This window comes from Chinchilla lanigera, unplaced genomic scaffold, assembly GCF_000276665.1.
Source record: "Chinchilla lanigera isolate Chin_1 unplaced genomic scaffold, ChiLan1.0 scaffold00046, whole genome shotgun sequence".
Taxonomy (NCBI): Eukaryota; Metazoa; Chordata; class Mammalia; order Rodentia; family Chinchillidae; genus Chinchilla; species Chinchilla lanigera.
This window is the reverse complement of record NW_004955447.1, coordinates 912,677-928,828: the sequence shown is the minus strand read 5'-3', so window position 1 is coordinate 928,828 and position 16,152 is coordinate 912,677. Positions and strand designations below refer to the sequence as shown.

The following is a 16,152-nucleotide window of genomic DNA, read 5'->3' as shown; positions in this document are numbered from 1 at the left end:
TCCCTACATGTCACCTAAAATTGGAAACGAAGGAGCCCAGTGGTCCTAATATCTTAATTTCTTGTGACTAGAAGACTGCTTAGTGGCATTCATAGTTCAAAGCATAAAGAAAAATATTTTTATCACTCACTTGTCTCACCAAAATGGGCTTTGATCCTGTTCTTACTCCTGCAGCACCTAGGATAACTCCTGAAAACATGAAAGCAAGCCCCGTCGAAGAGCTGAGACAGCAACACGTGTTAGCAGCGTGTACAATCAACACTGATGGACACACGGTCCTGTGCAAAGTGCGCTGAGAGAACAAAACCTTCCACAGGGCTTGGATGCAAAGTATTCAGAATAAACAACTTTCCTTTAAGCAGTGTTGGAGACCACTACAAAGTAGCTCTGAGCTGGATTTAACATTAACCGATTGGCTTTCCGTGTTTACTTGTGAGTTGTCTGAAGCTTAGGCACCTTGTCTGAAGATAGGCAGTGCACTCCTAGCAAGTAAACCTCTGTGAGTCCCTGGTCATCCTGAGGCCTGTATTGGCCTGTAAAGCTGTGACTTCTCAAAGGACAAGATAAGGCCACAGCAGAGAATGTCTGATTCCAACCCCAATTAACTACAAGGAGACTGCAGCTGCAGGCTCCACACTCCTACAATAAATACCAACCTAAAGATAAGGTAGTTCTCCTGATTGACATAATTTACTACTTGGGAAAATTCTCCCAAGGCCCTGCAAGATTCCCGCATTTTCTTGAGTGTCCCTCTCCTTTGTTTGTAAACCAAATAAATACGGGCTGCCCAGAGAAGTCTTTGTCTAAACTTAGAGAATATCAAAGCTGTAAGAGAGTTAGTTCCTCCTGGAGCCCTGAAATCATTTCAGTTGTCTTATTTATTTAAGCCTTCCCCATCCACTCCTTTGGGAGATTGTAGGCCTGATCAGCCTGCAATAACTAAGGGGTGTTTAACCCAATAAAGCAAGAAGACACAGGGTACCTTACGACGCTTCATACTATCAATCTGAACTTTGAAATGAACAAATATCTCTGGCAAAAAAGCACTGAACAAGTTAATGGGGGGCATATAAATGATTCTATAAATTGAAAATATTTTAAATGGTTCAGAAAGATAGAAAATTGCACTAATGTCTCATTCAGATATATATTTTTTGGTTACTTCGTAAGGAGTTGAAAATGATATATTAAGATGCAGTATGTAACTAATTATGCACAATCGCCTGTATATCACCTTAGTTAGGGAAATTGCTCCACTCATACCAAAACAAACCTATTTAGCAGACAACACCAAGTTCAAGAAATTCTATTTCATTTCACTAAACTCCATCATTTTCATTAATTAATATTAGCATTTATAAATTTTTAGACAGATGTTTGAAAATGAGAGTACAATTATTGGTGTATAGGAAGAATAAAACCAAGTATTCAGCTCCCCTTAGAGTCAGGCAGTAAAGGAACATTTTACTGGTCCAAGTGTAGCACTTGCATTTTAACTAACAGTTCCCATGATAAAAACTCAAATAAGTTTCAAATAAAAATATTTGCATACTACCCTTATTGCTCTATTTCTCTTCAACATCTCTATCCCCTTCTGTGCTTCTCACAGTGCAAGAGAAAGAGGTACACAGGGAGGCAGGGGCCCAGGGAAAGAGGCCAGGGTGGCAACATAAGGAGACCATGAAGAAGAGTGCGAACACCCACATGTGCGTGTTCAAGAATGAACAGTATAGCCCTTATTTGTAAACTACATTTTTAAAGTTAATGTCAGGCTGGGGATATAGCTCTGCAGCACAAACATCTGCCTAGGAAGCACAGGGTCCTGAATTCGATTCCCAGTACTGCCCCCCCCCAAATTAATGTCTGATGACACAGAAAGAAAAACAAAACAATAACAAAAAATAAGTAACATCTAATTTATGCCACGTTATGTTGTTTAAAGATAACTATGTGCTGAAATGATGAAACAAAAGATTAGAGAACTTCCAGAAATATTTGGACTCCTTACACAAGTGGTTCCCACTTACAAATATGAAAGTTTATGAGTCATTGCATCTCAAAGGAAACTGAGTATAGATGAAGCTTTGCAATAGCTATCGCTTAGATAGAGTTAAGTGTACATTCTACTAAAAATTACTAAAAAACTACTAAATGCTCAAATTAAAAGCAGTTGTCTGGAGTACAACCAAATGCCTAAAGTATGTTAAGTAGGATATATTTTATATTTCAAAAGAGCAAATATATTTTAAATAGTAACAAACTTTTGTAGTATGAACTGCTCCCTCATGAGCTGACAGTTTATACAGTTGCTTCTGAGTAGGCAACCATTTTGTTCGTGCGTTAATACCTGGTTCCAGTTGCCTATGTCAGCGTTTTACCCTAATCTGCATTTCCTGTCCTTTCTCTTCAGTCTGTAAAGTGTTCTGACTCTCCCGTTAGTGCCACACGGATAACTGAGTAGTAACCCTGAGCCCTGAGGTCTCAGTGCAGCATGTGTAGTTCTAGAGTACTCAGTTCTTCACTGGGAAAATAAAAAGGTATTCACTTTATTCCACATTAGCCAACCCTTTAACTCACACTCAGCTTCCTAATCATTTTCTGTCACAATTAAATTCCATATTGCCTTCATTTTTGTCAAAAATTATTATAAAAACACAGACTATAATATTTACAAAACTAGAAAAACTTCCATATATGTGATTAGTATTTCCCTATGAATCCAATAGAAGCAGCCTCACTGATCTTTACATTAGATTACAGACAAAATTATGCAGTTGTGAAACATTCCCAAATCTACACCTGCCTAAAACAATGGCTGCTATGTGATTATACTAATAAATTATTATTTAGTAATAGTACATTCCATGCTTCATTTACTAAAAAATAATGGCTAAAATTAACTTCTACTGTTTGGCTGGGGGCATTACAAAGCCCACCAATGATCATCTTTGATCAGGCCTCAAAGATCAGAAGTTCCCAAGACAGAAGGTTTGAGCGCCTCCATATCTGCAGATTCGAGGAACGATTCTCCACCTAGAAACTTCCTATAATCACTAAAATAAAATACTCCTCTCATCTTTCTGGCTCTTGTTTCATACCCTCATTCCCCAGCAACCAGGAGCAACTCCTAAATCATTTCTGACTTCTCTATGCCTCCCACCTGGGACAAAGACACCCCGTCACAGCACCATGACAACCACACCAGCAAAACAAGCATTTGGGTTCCCGCAGGAAAATGAAAATCTTGAAAGGAAGCTAGGAGATAAAGGCTTACTATTCCTTGTTTCCCACTGGTAGGAAGTAATTACAAAAATTACTTCAGCACCAAGCTTCTGGTGAATGAATAGTTTGCAATTTGAAGGGAGAAGCCTAAGGGCCTAGCAATTCAATAAAAAATATGAAAAGCTGAATGCTGTCAGACAAGTACAACCCCATGGCCCCCAAAAGTAGACTGCCCAAAGCAGTCCTCTTAATGATGACAATGTGAGAGGGGTCAAAGGCATGTTTTGTTTTTTATCTGGGTTTAGACAAATGATTGATTTATTAGTGGAAATGCACTTTATAATCTACCAATTAAAATTTCAAATACTGAGTCAAATAGAAAATATGTTTGCCTCAACTAAGATGTCTAAAATAGATGTGATTTCCACACCTCTAGGGCAGAAATTGGACAAAAAAGTCAATGAAGACCTCTTGCTATAATGAAGCAGACCGGTTCCTTTATCATTAGCACGCCAGGACTGTCTAACTGTCTGACTAGAAAGACACTGCTGCCCTCCAGCCCTGGCACTTGCCAGTTCTGCCAACCATGACTCCCACCACCAAAGGAAACCAGAATTGTAACGTGTAGCCCTGTACCTGGGACTTCCTGGTTACTTCACCATATTTCTACACAGCTCTTAAGACTTTCCACAGTTCTCCCCTATTGAGGATAAAGAATAGGGAATCTATGCTATGCACTGAATTGGTCGAGGGCTTTTCTCTTGCATTTGAATTGTGCCATGTATATATGTATTACACAAATTCAAAAGCTGTGACTTTTCCTAGAAACTCAGGTGAAAATTCTTAGAAGGCAGAAATAGAAATACATGTTTCTATCTGCTCAAGTAGAAAGCTTAGTGTTCTTGGGTGTGGGACAAGCAAGTTTTTGTCTTCTTTCTAAATTTTATTTTTAACTTTTAAGCACATAATGTCCTTACCTGTAGTGGTAGGTAGCAGACATCTCTATGGGCTATCTGTACAATGTACAACTTCAGATTCTCAGTGATGTAGATGGAAAGGAGTGGCCAGAAGACAAAGCAGAGACTCCAAGCACCCACAGCTGATACATGCCCCTCAACTGCCCAGCTGACCTCAATCATTCCTGCTGTATGGTCTGTAGAAGATGCTCACATACTGTCCCTGGGAGACGATATGAAACACTGCAAAAATCCTGTTATATCCAAAATCACACCCATGTATCATATCGTCTTCCAACAAGCTTATTTCTGTTGCTTGTTTATAAAACCCAATTCTGGAAAGACAACTCTCTAGTCTTCCAAATTAGAATTCTGAGTCACCTTGATTTCTCCCTTTCCCCCTCATTCCTCTTTCACTCAGCTCTTTTCCTATCCCCAGGATCTGTTCCATCATAAAACCCTATGGTTTTTACTTAGTCTCTATTCTGTTCAACACCAATTTTCCACCTTAGTACTACGCATCTAGTTCAGGTCCTATAGACCTGCAAAATATGTAGCATGCTGAGCACTTAAACTGCTACAGCAAGAAATACACCCAGGCTCCAGCAATTACTGTGATAACTATACAAATACAGCAGGGTATTCACAGGGGCTGTACTGAAGAAACCCTGTAGGTCAGAATGGGCTTGTTAGTGATCAATATTCCTCCTGACGACCTGCAGTCAGAAAAAACTTATAAAGATATATAAAGACACAGCTCTTAAATATATTTTTCCTAGATAAGTCTCAGCTCATGTGAAGATCTCATATATCTCCTAAAATAAGCATGCCAGATAAAACACTACTTAATATGCTGCTTTAGTTTTCATTCATAAATCAATATATTTGCCTAATCCCAAGAAGGTACCTTAATCCTGTTCAATTTTATGTGTCATAATAACACAATACATTGTAAAAATATATTCCTAATTTATACTTGGAATATATTTAGTCCATGAAAAAGCATGGACTCTCAGTCCTGTGACCATGAAGTTAAAAGTAGAAATTAAAAGCTACAGTTCTGTACTTAAATTTGTTAATCTGAATCTCTTTTTACCTTAGAGGGAAGTTAACTTTTACCATAAATGGCTACAATGTCAGATTCTCAAAAAAAGGTGAATTGATATTCACAGCTACTCAATTCAATTAGAACTTCATAAATAAGAAAAATAAACATCATTAAGTCTTTATTAAGGCATTTCTTAGAACATTCTAAGAGAACCAAGTGATTCTATTTTGGTTCAAGTTTTAAGGTAACTGATACTTAACAGAGAAACTCCATTTACTCTGGTGTATGACTGCTGAAAACCTTTCCAAAATCTATTAGTTAGGCTGTGGCCTACTTTTCCTATAGGGAAATTTCTACTAGTGATTGAAAACCAAACCATGCAGTCTTCAGCATCTACATACTTAAAACTAATGCTTATTATGAACTGAGTATGTTGATGCCACTGGAACTGATATTTTGAATAATTTCTTATAATAATGTCCCAAATTACCTTAATTTTATGCAATTTTTAAAAATTTATATACCTTGACTACTAAATTATTTTCCCTATTCTATTATCTAAAACTATGACAGGTACTAAAAATAATGTTTCTTGCAATTTTTCTCAAGGAAAAAATAATTTTTCTTTCCTGTAAACATCAAACTAATGGATAGTACAAAGGCCACTACTTGTAGAAATGTATTCCTTCAGGGACCAAGACGGGGGAACAGGACACACACAGCCTGCCGGATCCACAGAGAGGCCCGATAGCGGACAGCGGGCGAGGGCAGCTTTTGAGATAGTTGCCTTACAGCTCTACATACAATGCCACAGCAGGCAAACTTTCTAAATGAAAGTTAACTACTACCTCAGAAAGACACTGTGCATATTAATAATGTTCAACATCCAAGACTTAGAGGAGAGGCACTTTGACCTACTACCTATCCTGTCTTTGACATAACCAGTCTTCTCCTGTGGAATTAAATTTTTAAAACATAAAAATATAACCAAGAATTAAGAATAACATATTCACAATATAAAGGCAATCAAAGTGTAACTGTTCAACTTTAACAGAACCCCTAGCGTGAGCATTTGTGCACAAGATAACTGTATTACTCATTAATAAAATTATAAAGCGCTGATTCTGATTAAGCACCTGACTTTGTTGAAGGCTACACTCAGTATTTTGCAGACATTGCTTCTGGTGTGATGTGCTTCAAGTTCTATTCATAGAGGAAGTTGTTGAGGCTCACAGAGATCAAGTACTAGTCCAGGGGATCAGAGCTACTGACAGGGCAAGCTGTGGCTCTGGCCAGGCACTGTGATGTTCATCCCATCTCCTGCCTAGAGTGGCTCTCAAAATCAGGCACACATTTCATAAAACTGTATCTATTAACACACTTCAAATGACAGATTGTTCAGAACTGTTCAGGCTGTGCTAATTTTAAGTGTATATTAAAGAATACTCTTCCACTAGTGCAGCAGGTAAAGGGAGGTCAGGAAAAGCCACTTGGCAGGTAGCAATTCACAAAGGGCAATCTAGAAGACAAATTATTGTCAAATTAACATTCTTTGTATCCCTCACATTTTCCTCAGGGAAGTTTCCTTTAACCAGAGTTGAGCTAGCAAAAGTAATACAGACTTTAGAAAACTGGTAAAAAAATTAAAATGTCCAAATTTCCTTTCTTCTCAATAGAAACTTCTGAATTAAACATGTAAGAATATGTCCTTAATATCAATCTATTTTCAGATTTTACTACAACAAAAATAGAAAATTTTCATGTACCATAATTTCCTTGACTTCAATGGTTCTTGTTTATAAAATCTTAAAGAAATTAAGTCTCCTTCAAATAAGAAAAAGAATCACAAAACAGACCTTAAAGTCAAATAACGTAATTTATTTTCAAATGTATCTATCATCCTGCTCTTAAAACATAACTCTCTGCCATGTCAAGACATCTTATTTGAGAACATTTTAAATAACACAAATAACCCATAATTTTAGATACATCTGTATGTTTCCAATTTTAACACAAGAAAAACACTTTCGTGTGAGACTTTTAAAAGAATTTATAAGTAAAATATATTGGTGATATAATAATGCCGTGGAATAAAATAATACCTATAACATATACACACTTTTCAATTTAAAAAGAAAAGGCCCATTTCATGATTTATAAATATAAATGCCTTTTGCTACCTTCCCATTATAGATGAGAATATAACAACACACCTTCTTGCCTCCCAGGAGGGCTACTTCCCACATGCCTTAACCTGTCTAGTTATTCTACTATGTCCAAGGCACCTACCTTCAAAGTGGATGTCTTTGGACATGTCCACAGGTGCTTGTTCTACGGCTGATCTCTTGTAGACAACATGAATCCTCCCTCTTTCTTCATCCATCTGCTTACCTCTTTCCAAGGGTTCAATGAAATACTCTTCATTATCACTTTTTATCATTCCAGCCTAGGGGAAGCATAAAATGTGTTAATTTAAAGAATAAGTACCATCTTCAGCTCACAAGTACACCTTTTCAAACGGCAAGAATATAATTTGTAAAAACTATTTTTACTTTCTACATTTGGTATAAATTTAAAGTATTTAAATTATTATTATCAGTAATTTAAATAATGTAGAAATTTATATATGACAATAATGAAAAGGTTTATTTAAGGTGGAATACAAAGTTTAATAGGGAAATAATAAAATCATACAGTATGTATATTTCATCAGACTGCAAGAGAAGTTGACTTATATATTTTACTTGAAGTTTTATCTTCAAAAGAAATTTCAGGGAACACATAAACTCAAAAACCATCTCTAATTTCCCATGGTAACCCAGTGTTAAGCTGCTGCTCCTGTTCTTTAAGCATTTTTTGAATCACTGACACCTCCCTTGCCTACCGTACTGTATGAGCGAAATAAGTTTCCTACTGCACTCTAGGCATTTTGATCTTTAAATAATCTCTGTAACCTTCTGTGGAAACCTTACACTTCCAAATATTTGTCAATTTGAAGAACACATGTTTTTCCTATCTTAATTTAATTTTATGACTATATACATTTTTTCTCAAGTTGCATCTGTTCACACTTAAAAGCTTATCCTTATTTTCAGTTCCTTCCACCAATCTATTGGTTGTCATTTTCTAATGCTACTTTATCCTTTGATTTTTCAGAAAACATCAGGACTATATCTAGTATTATAGCTAAAGACAAGTAATAGTTTTGTTTAAAATGTGTTCTTCCTTAAATATCAACTTCACATGCCAATTGCAGCTCATATTCTAATTTAAAGGCCATATACCAACATATCATAATAATTTAAAAACCAACACATCTGTTTGAAAGCAAAGCTAAGGAAATCATGTGTTAGTGTGTAAATTGTATTTATTTTGGAAATATATGTCAGATGGTGAAGTGGTAATTGTTTTCTGAGATCCTTAACTACTTCTTTATTTTCACAAATGCAGTCACTAGCTCTCATGGAATACTGGGCAGGGAAGTCTCTCTTGCCTGTTCTAAACACTGATCATTAAATCCATCTCTTATTGCGATGTCAACAGCACACAACGAAAGATGGAATGCAAAGAGCATACATGCCCAGAAAAAATTCTCTGGCTGCATCTTTTTCAGTGCACTCAATCTGCTCTCTGATTTGCATCTCACTTCTGCACTAGGTATGGTCACATCTGCTTCCTTTGGGTGAATCTCCAGGACTTTCTAGAAGCTCAAACATCTCCACATGCCCCTTCTAGACCCAGCATTATGCACATACAAACAGGCCTTGGAACTATGGGGCTATGGCTTGTAGGAAAAATATCACTGCCACTCTTGCACCATACTTGGTGCTAGCCCTCCAGAACAAACCTCTAGCTTTCATGTAAAAGAAGTAAAATAACACTGAGTTAGTAGCATTAATAGTAATTCTGATCTTCCAGATACACACTCTATCCAGTAAAGCCTTCCTCTCATCTGGCTAATTACATCTCACCTACTTCTGAACTGTAAAACGCATGGTGTTTTTCACAAGTGGCATTCATTCATTGTGGGGAGCAGCTGAAGCTGCAGATTGATCACATGTGCAGGGCTGGGGCAAGGTCAGTCCTAAGAATAAAAAATGCCTGAGACGAGCCACATGAACAAGCTGCTCTGACCCAAAGAACACCAGGTGCCCAAGGCAAGCCAAACAGGTTGCTGGGCAGAAGGGTGTCATGTGACATCAACCTGCTGAGTGTATAAATAAATGTACTGCAGTGCTTGAGCAGTTCTTTTTCTCCCATCTACAGAGAGGGCTCCACCTGACATCAGCTTTCTGTTTCCTGACTTTTGTTTTTATTTCTTCACCCTTCACCATCCTTCACCCCAAGATTTTGAGATCTGTGCTCAAATTTCAACTATAAAAACAAAAGGAGGAACCCTTCCCTACAAAATTCATGTATCATAATAGACTCCACTTGGCAGTATAATTAATGACCTGGGGCCAAGAAAAGGAATTGACACAGGATGCCCAGGAGATGGACACTAAAAATGGGAATCAAAGGTCTGAGTAGGTGGTAGAGTGCTTGGAGATAACTGAGCTTGAAGTGACATGAAAGAAGGGAATACAAATATTACCAGTATTCTTAAGACAACAAAATACAGAAACTATGTATTAATTATCGATAAAAGATTTTGTTCCTTCCAAATTCTTCTTGTAAGAGATCTTTGCTATTGACCTACAAAAGAAAAATCTGACTAGTCTATTTATAATTACAAATTTCTAAAATTGTAGAAGTTATTATAATTCAATTTGGCAAAAAATATATAGTTGAGTGCACTCTGATATTGTAAGCAAATTGTATTTTTGTTTCTTTGTCTGTTTGTCGTATCTGTGAACAGCTGTTTTTTTATTTGAGCTCAACAATTATTTTCTCTTTCTTCTTTGTTTGCATTTTTGGATTATTGTTCAAAATTTCATTTGGGTTATGGATTTGAAAAGCATGCTTCCACCAGGGTTGCCTGCTGTTCAGTATGATATTAAAATTGGTTTTCTCAGAGGTCATCAGAAATTTGTTTAAGTAACTAAATGGGAACCCTTCAGTCTTGGAGAATTATTGGTCAAGGCTCCCTCTGATGAATAAAAACGTGGTTATCTGGAAATATTTGTCCAGTTCTTGTTCATTAATAAGGAGCCTCAATGATATCCATAGCTTTATGGGAGACATCACAATAAATGTTATTAAAAATATATTATTGTGGTATGTTTACATCGGTTATTGTCAAAAGATTAAGTTTTCTATACAATAAGGTTTTTGATTTAAATATGCTCTGGTACAAAGGTTTTCATATAGCTATTACAATTGACTGTTACTAATCTCATGGTGTATTAAATGTATTCATGCCTCCAGATGTACAGGTCTTCCAAAATGTAAAACAGGGATTTTCTATGATAATAGACTTCTCTTTCAGATTCAGATATCTGCCTTTAACAAAAACTTATGTGATGTATTCCCCATTAAAGGTCAGTGAGGTAGGTAAAAGCTTCTTATGTACTAGATAGGGATGACTGACTAAAAGGACTACTTTATGTCAAAATGGAAGTTCAGGTATATTACAAAAATGTCATCATGGCTGTCATGCTACAATATTTTATATGGCTTTTGATTTCTAATTTTCTGTGTAAAATATATATCTGCTGTCCATTAACATTCTACAGGGATTCAAATACTGGAACATTGATGGTTGGTAGGAAATACCAGTTCTATTTTGTATAATATTAAGCTCATTGCTCAGAATACAATGTAACATCATTAATCTCTTCTGGATGTTCAATAACTGAGGTTTGGAGACAAAAACTAGAAAAATAGATGGGCTAGGAGGATAACCAATATTTTGGTCCCAGCCCTCGGAGGTCAATGAGGACCCAGTACAGGAGGGAAACTTTTTTGTGACATCCTGAAACTGTGGTGAGTTATACAAACTACTGACTAAGGAGATTGGGGAACCACAGGAGAAAGTAATTGATGTATGCTGTGCCTAAGGAGGGTCATCAGGAGAGAAAAATCTCCCACGCTTTCACAGAAAGCAACTTGGTCAAGCAACAGCCATGACTCATCTACATGGCTGACACTGACAGGGGTACTGAGGAGTGCTATGCATGGTTCCAAGGTAAATCCTGAGGAGACTTACTGGACCTTCATAGATAGCAAAAAATTAATTTTAATTAATACAGGTCTCATAACCTGGTCTTAAACATACAGCAGAAAAGTATAACTATAAGAGGTATAAAAAAATGCCAAAGTAATATGCTAACTATAAAAGAAACTCAAATCACTAACACCTTCTGACAATTTCCAGCTATAGCAGTAACTGACTACTGTTATGGATTAATGGGCTGCATAGTGTTGAATTATTCAATGCAGGGACCTGAAATTCTTGGACTGGGAATCTTTAGCCTAAACAAGTAAGTTCACTCAGACTGGAAAGAGTTCAAGAATGAGGTCTTCTACAGAGTCCTCCAAACACAGCTCCTCCACCTTCAACAGGGCACTCATCACTTGCAACTACAAAACAGAAAAGGGAGACAGGGAGCAGCTGAAGATGGAGACTGATCACATGTGTGGGGCTGGAGCCAGGCTGGCCCTGAGAGCAAAGAACACCCAAGGCAAGCCACATGAACAAGCTGCTCCAGCCCAGAGAACACTAGGAGCCCAAGGCAAGCCAAGCAAAGAAGCTGCTAGGCAGAGGATGTTATGTGACATCAACCTGCCAAATGTATAAAGAAACATGCGATGGTCATTGAGCAGTTCCTTTTCTCCCATCTGGAGAGAGGCCTCCACCTGATCTCAGCTTTGTTTCCTTTGTCTTTATTTGTTCATCCTCCACAATCCTTCACCCCAAGAATTTAATGAGCTGTGCTAGATGCACAAAATTTTCCCTTCTCAGAGGTGGATTCAGTCCCTCCACAAATTCAATTTCCACAATTTTCCTCATGCTTACTGATTTTCATTTTAATTTCTTCAACACTGTGATAATATTATTACATCTCTTAGTACCAGTAATTTCCACACTCATTGTTTTTGCCCTCTGTACCTCATGGGTGAGTTAATAATGTTCATAAAATACATCCAAACTAGACACACAGACAACAAATATACCAATTAATAAAATAGCACCTTGTTCAAGGTGAAAATATCCCATCAGTAACACCATCTGCTGGCAGCAGGAAGCATTAACTGGCTTTATTTTATTAAAGTCTATGGATACATTTTTACATTTATAAATTGAAGTTTATCAGATGAGTGTTTCATTATTCATCTTTCTTTCAGTCCTTTCTTAGCCCAAATTCATTTAGTTGTCTTGTGTTGTAGTCATTTTCAATCTTCTCCCATCCTTCTGTTTCCAGGAATACTTCTTAGTTACAAACCTCATCACTGCTCATTTGAATTACAGAAAATTTTTTATCAATCCTAGTGACTCTCTCAGATGCCTCCCACTCTCTGCGTGTAAAAACTGCCATTGAAGCAGTCAGCAACTCTGAACAGTAGGCAGTGGTGTGATACAGGACAATGAGGATGAGCCCAGGCACCTCTGGGAATTATTTGTCCCCACTTCATAAGCAAATATTCAAGATCCCTCTAAACCTCAGGTAAAACAAAATTTTACACAACTAAAATTCACCTTAAATGGCAAAGTACATGTGTTAGCTTGAGGCCACATCAGTGGCAACATGGGAGCTAGGTGGCATGGTTTTCCGGGTGATGTGTTCTCAGAGGGGCTCATGTGAGAAGCATGTCCTGAAATGTAACAGTATTTGGAGGTGGTAGGGGTATTAAGAGGTCAGGCCTCCTAACAACTGACCAGCCCTGAAGACGGGAGAAATGTGCTATAGCTCTCCTAGGGCCAAGCAAGTTCTCAAGACAATAGATCGTTACTGTTATGGTTTGTGTCTGGGTGTCCCCCCAAAGCCTCATGCGGTCACGGGGCAGGCTTTTAGAGTTTGACTGATTATGGGTGTGAGAGCTACACCAGTCCTGGGGTGGATAGTTTGCATATGTAAGGGAGAGCAAGAGGCTGCTTGAGGCCATTCCTCCCTTGTGTGTGTTTGTTGATTCAGTTGTGTTCTGCCTCCATGAGCCATAGCCCTCTGCCATGTGCCACTCTGCCTTGTAACCTGCCAAGTACGGACTGAAACCTCCACAAACTGTAAGCAAAATAAACCTTTCCTTCCTTAATTTTGGGCATCAGGTATTTTGTCCCAGCAACGAGAGAAAAGTAACCAAGACAGTTGCAAAGTGAGGCAACCCATGTGCTCAGCCCCTTCCGCATTGAGCTATTTCCCTTGTCTACCATCTGACACAGTCAAAGCCCTCTTACCAGAACCTGGCACCATGCTCACTGGGCTTTCTAACCACCAGAATCATGACCTCTTTCCTTTACAAAGTACCCAGCCTGGGATACTTTCTACAGCAACTCACTAGAGTAAGACACTGGATCATATAACCTGGGTGGGCAAGAAATCAGAGAATCTGTTCTAATTCATGAAGTTTAATGAAAAAGGTACCTTATATAAAGCACTATGTTAGATACTATGGAAAACAAGAAATGGGGAAAAACATAGTTTACCTGCTCTCTAGTTGATTAAATCTACCCAAATTAGAAAATATAAGCCTAAAGGTATTCAATGAGGCAGCTATGGAATGTCTAGAAAGCAAATAATATGGTAGTTGAGAAATAGTGGGAAGATTTTCCCCTCTCATGATTGAAATGTCAATAGGAGTTAGTGATTTTTCACCCAAAATCCTGACATCTATTTCAACTAAAATCTCCCCAGTACACAGTACAGCACACCCTCCCTTTGGTTCAGACTTTCAATCTTCACCGAGCACAACTACCAACACTGTCCATTCAAATGGTCATATTAATCTGAACAAACTTGATGCATGTGGTCTCAAAATGACTAAGCATATGGTGGCTCAAAACAGAAGATGCTTCTTTTCTGCACATGTCATGGCTCAGGTTGGCCAGGAGGCAGTTCTGCTCCACTCAGCAATGCAAGCATCCAGACTGACCATCAGTGACTCTTCCCCTGGGGCATGGGCATGGGTAAGTTCCCACCCCTGCCAGGCATCAAGAGAAAAGTATGTGAAAGCCAACATGGGAGACTCTTTTGTGTCAGCCCTAGTCATGATATTTACTGTTTCTGACTTTCACTGTGTAGGATACGGCTCCTTGGCTCACAACCAACTATGAAGCAGGCCAGGAAATGTAATCTGGCTGTATGCCCAGCAAAGAGAGACAAACAGATCTTGATGAACAGATGGAAGTTTCAACCTCAGAGGAGCTCATGTCACTCTTCTGGTACAAACATTTCAATTGATTCCCACTGCACATAAGCCACACTCATCACACAGCCTACAAGGTCCTGCACCACGGGGACTGCCCATGAGCCTCAAGTGGTGCCATCTGCACTCACCAGCCTTAGGGCTCTGTCCAGTCCTGTCTTTCCTTTGGTGTAGCCAACCTCCTTCCAGCCTTGGGCCTTTCAAAGGCTGTTTACTCTGCTTACAGATATTCCCCACCATGCTGGTAATATGGTTTAGATGGAAACCATCCATCGGAAGTTTCATGCTTCAGAGCTGAGGCATGGTTGGAGAAGGTGGTCACTGAGGGTGCGATCTGGAAGATTATGCTCTTGTCCCCAGCTTCTTGCTTTTCTGTTTCCTGGCTGCCATGCAGTGAGCAGTCTTCTTCCTCCAGGCCTTCCCTCCACGTCACTTCTGCCTTAGAGCTAGGCAGCCACGGACTGAACCCACGGGGAAACTGTTAGCCAAAATAAACCTCTCCTTCTTTAAATTGTAGGTGCTAGGTATTGTGTCTCAATAACTGGAAAGAAGCCAAAGTCACTGTCCTGTTTTCAGTGGCTATCTGAAATGTTACTTCCTTAAAAGTGTTTTTCTCATTTCTGTTACACATAGGAATTAGGTGCCTCATTTAAACTAGGGCCCATCTTAGCCAACCATTCTGCCTCAGAGCAATGTGTTATCTTCTCTCACAGCCCTTAACCCACATTTCAGGGATAGGTTTGCCTACATGTAAATGTTTATTATTCCCCCAGGGGCCATCAGCACTTGAGGTGGACACACCCATCTTAGTTATCCATCTTGGGTAAGAGCCCACGGCCCACCTGAGCCTGGTCAGCGAGCCATTCATGCAGACACAGGGGGCGGCAGCTCATGGAACTCCAATGTGGAGGATTCCCACCATGCTGGGTCTGAATTTTGTTAAATGTAGCTGGAGAACCAGAAAAAGTAATTCATCAGAGTACAACAAAGGGCCACTTTCAAATTTCTGACTATTGAGTGCAGCAGAAGACTGGAAACAAGGAAGGAGCAGGCTAAAGTAAGAGTCCAGGGAGCAGAAGTGCAATGGGAAGAGAACAGTGGAAGGAGAAAGAGAAAAAGAACCAAATTTAAACATAATGACAGGAAAAAATAAATAAATACTTGGTACCTTTTAAAATATAAACTCATTTACCCAAAATTCTCCAACAGCTTCCCTTCTCACCCAGATTAATGATCAAAATTCCTTCAAGTTCCTCCCCTGACCTCAGCCCTTCCATCTTCAGGACTCCACCCACCCACACCCCTCGGCACTGCCCTCGGCTGCCGCCTCCAGCTGCTGAGGCTCCAGCGGTCTGACCCTCCCAGGTAGGGCCCCTTTGCCACCCTCCCACTGCTCTAGAACCACCTCCCCACAGGCCAACTCACTCAGCTCTTAGTGCATTACCGTGACTTCCCAAAGACCATCCCTTCTCCCCCGCTCCAATGCTCTCAGCTACTCGCCTCTGATATTCCAGAGAGCCTTGCAGCTTACCACGCTCACTGCTCATTAACACTCTGGGTCCCACTGCTGCCGCCCAGCCAGGAATTATTTTTCCTGTTTTGCTCACTATGTACCCCTAGATC

The 16,152-nt window shown here is 39.0% G+C and overlaps 1 protein-coding gene across 1 annotated transcript in view; it reads right to left on the bottom strand.

Moving 5' to 3' along the window:
• Adamts3 (ADAM metallopeptidase with thrombospondin type 1 motif, 3) overlaps nt 1-16,152 on the bottom strand; it is a gene marked incomplete at its 5' end in the record, with an annotated part of 233,149 nt that overhangs the window by 107,607 nt on the left and 109,390 nt on the right. Inside the window, 1 exon segment of the mRNA XM_005392768.2 lies at nt 7,516-7,672. Coding sequence (XP_005392825.2) covers nt 7,516-7,672 — 157 coding nt within the window.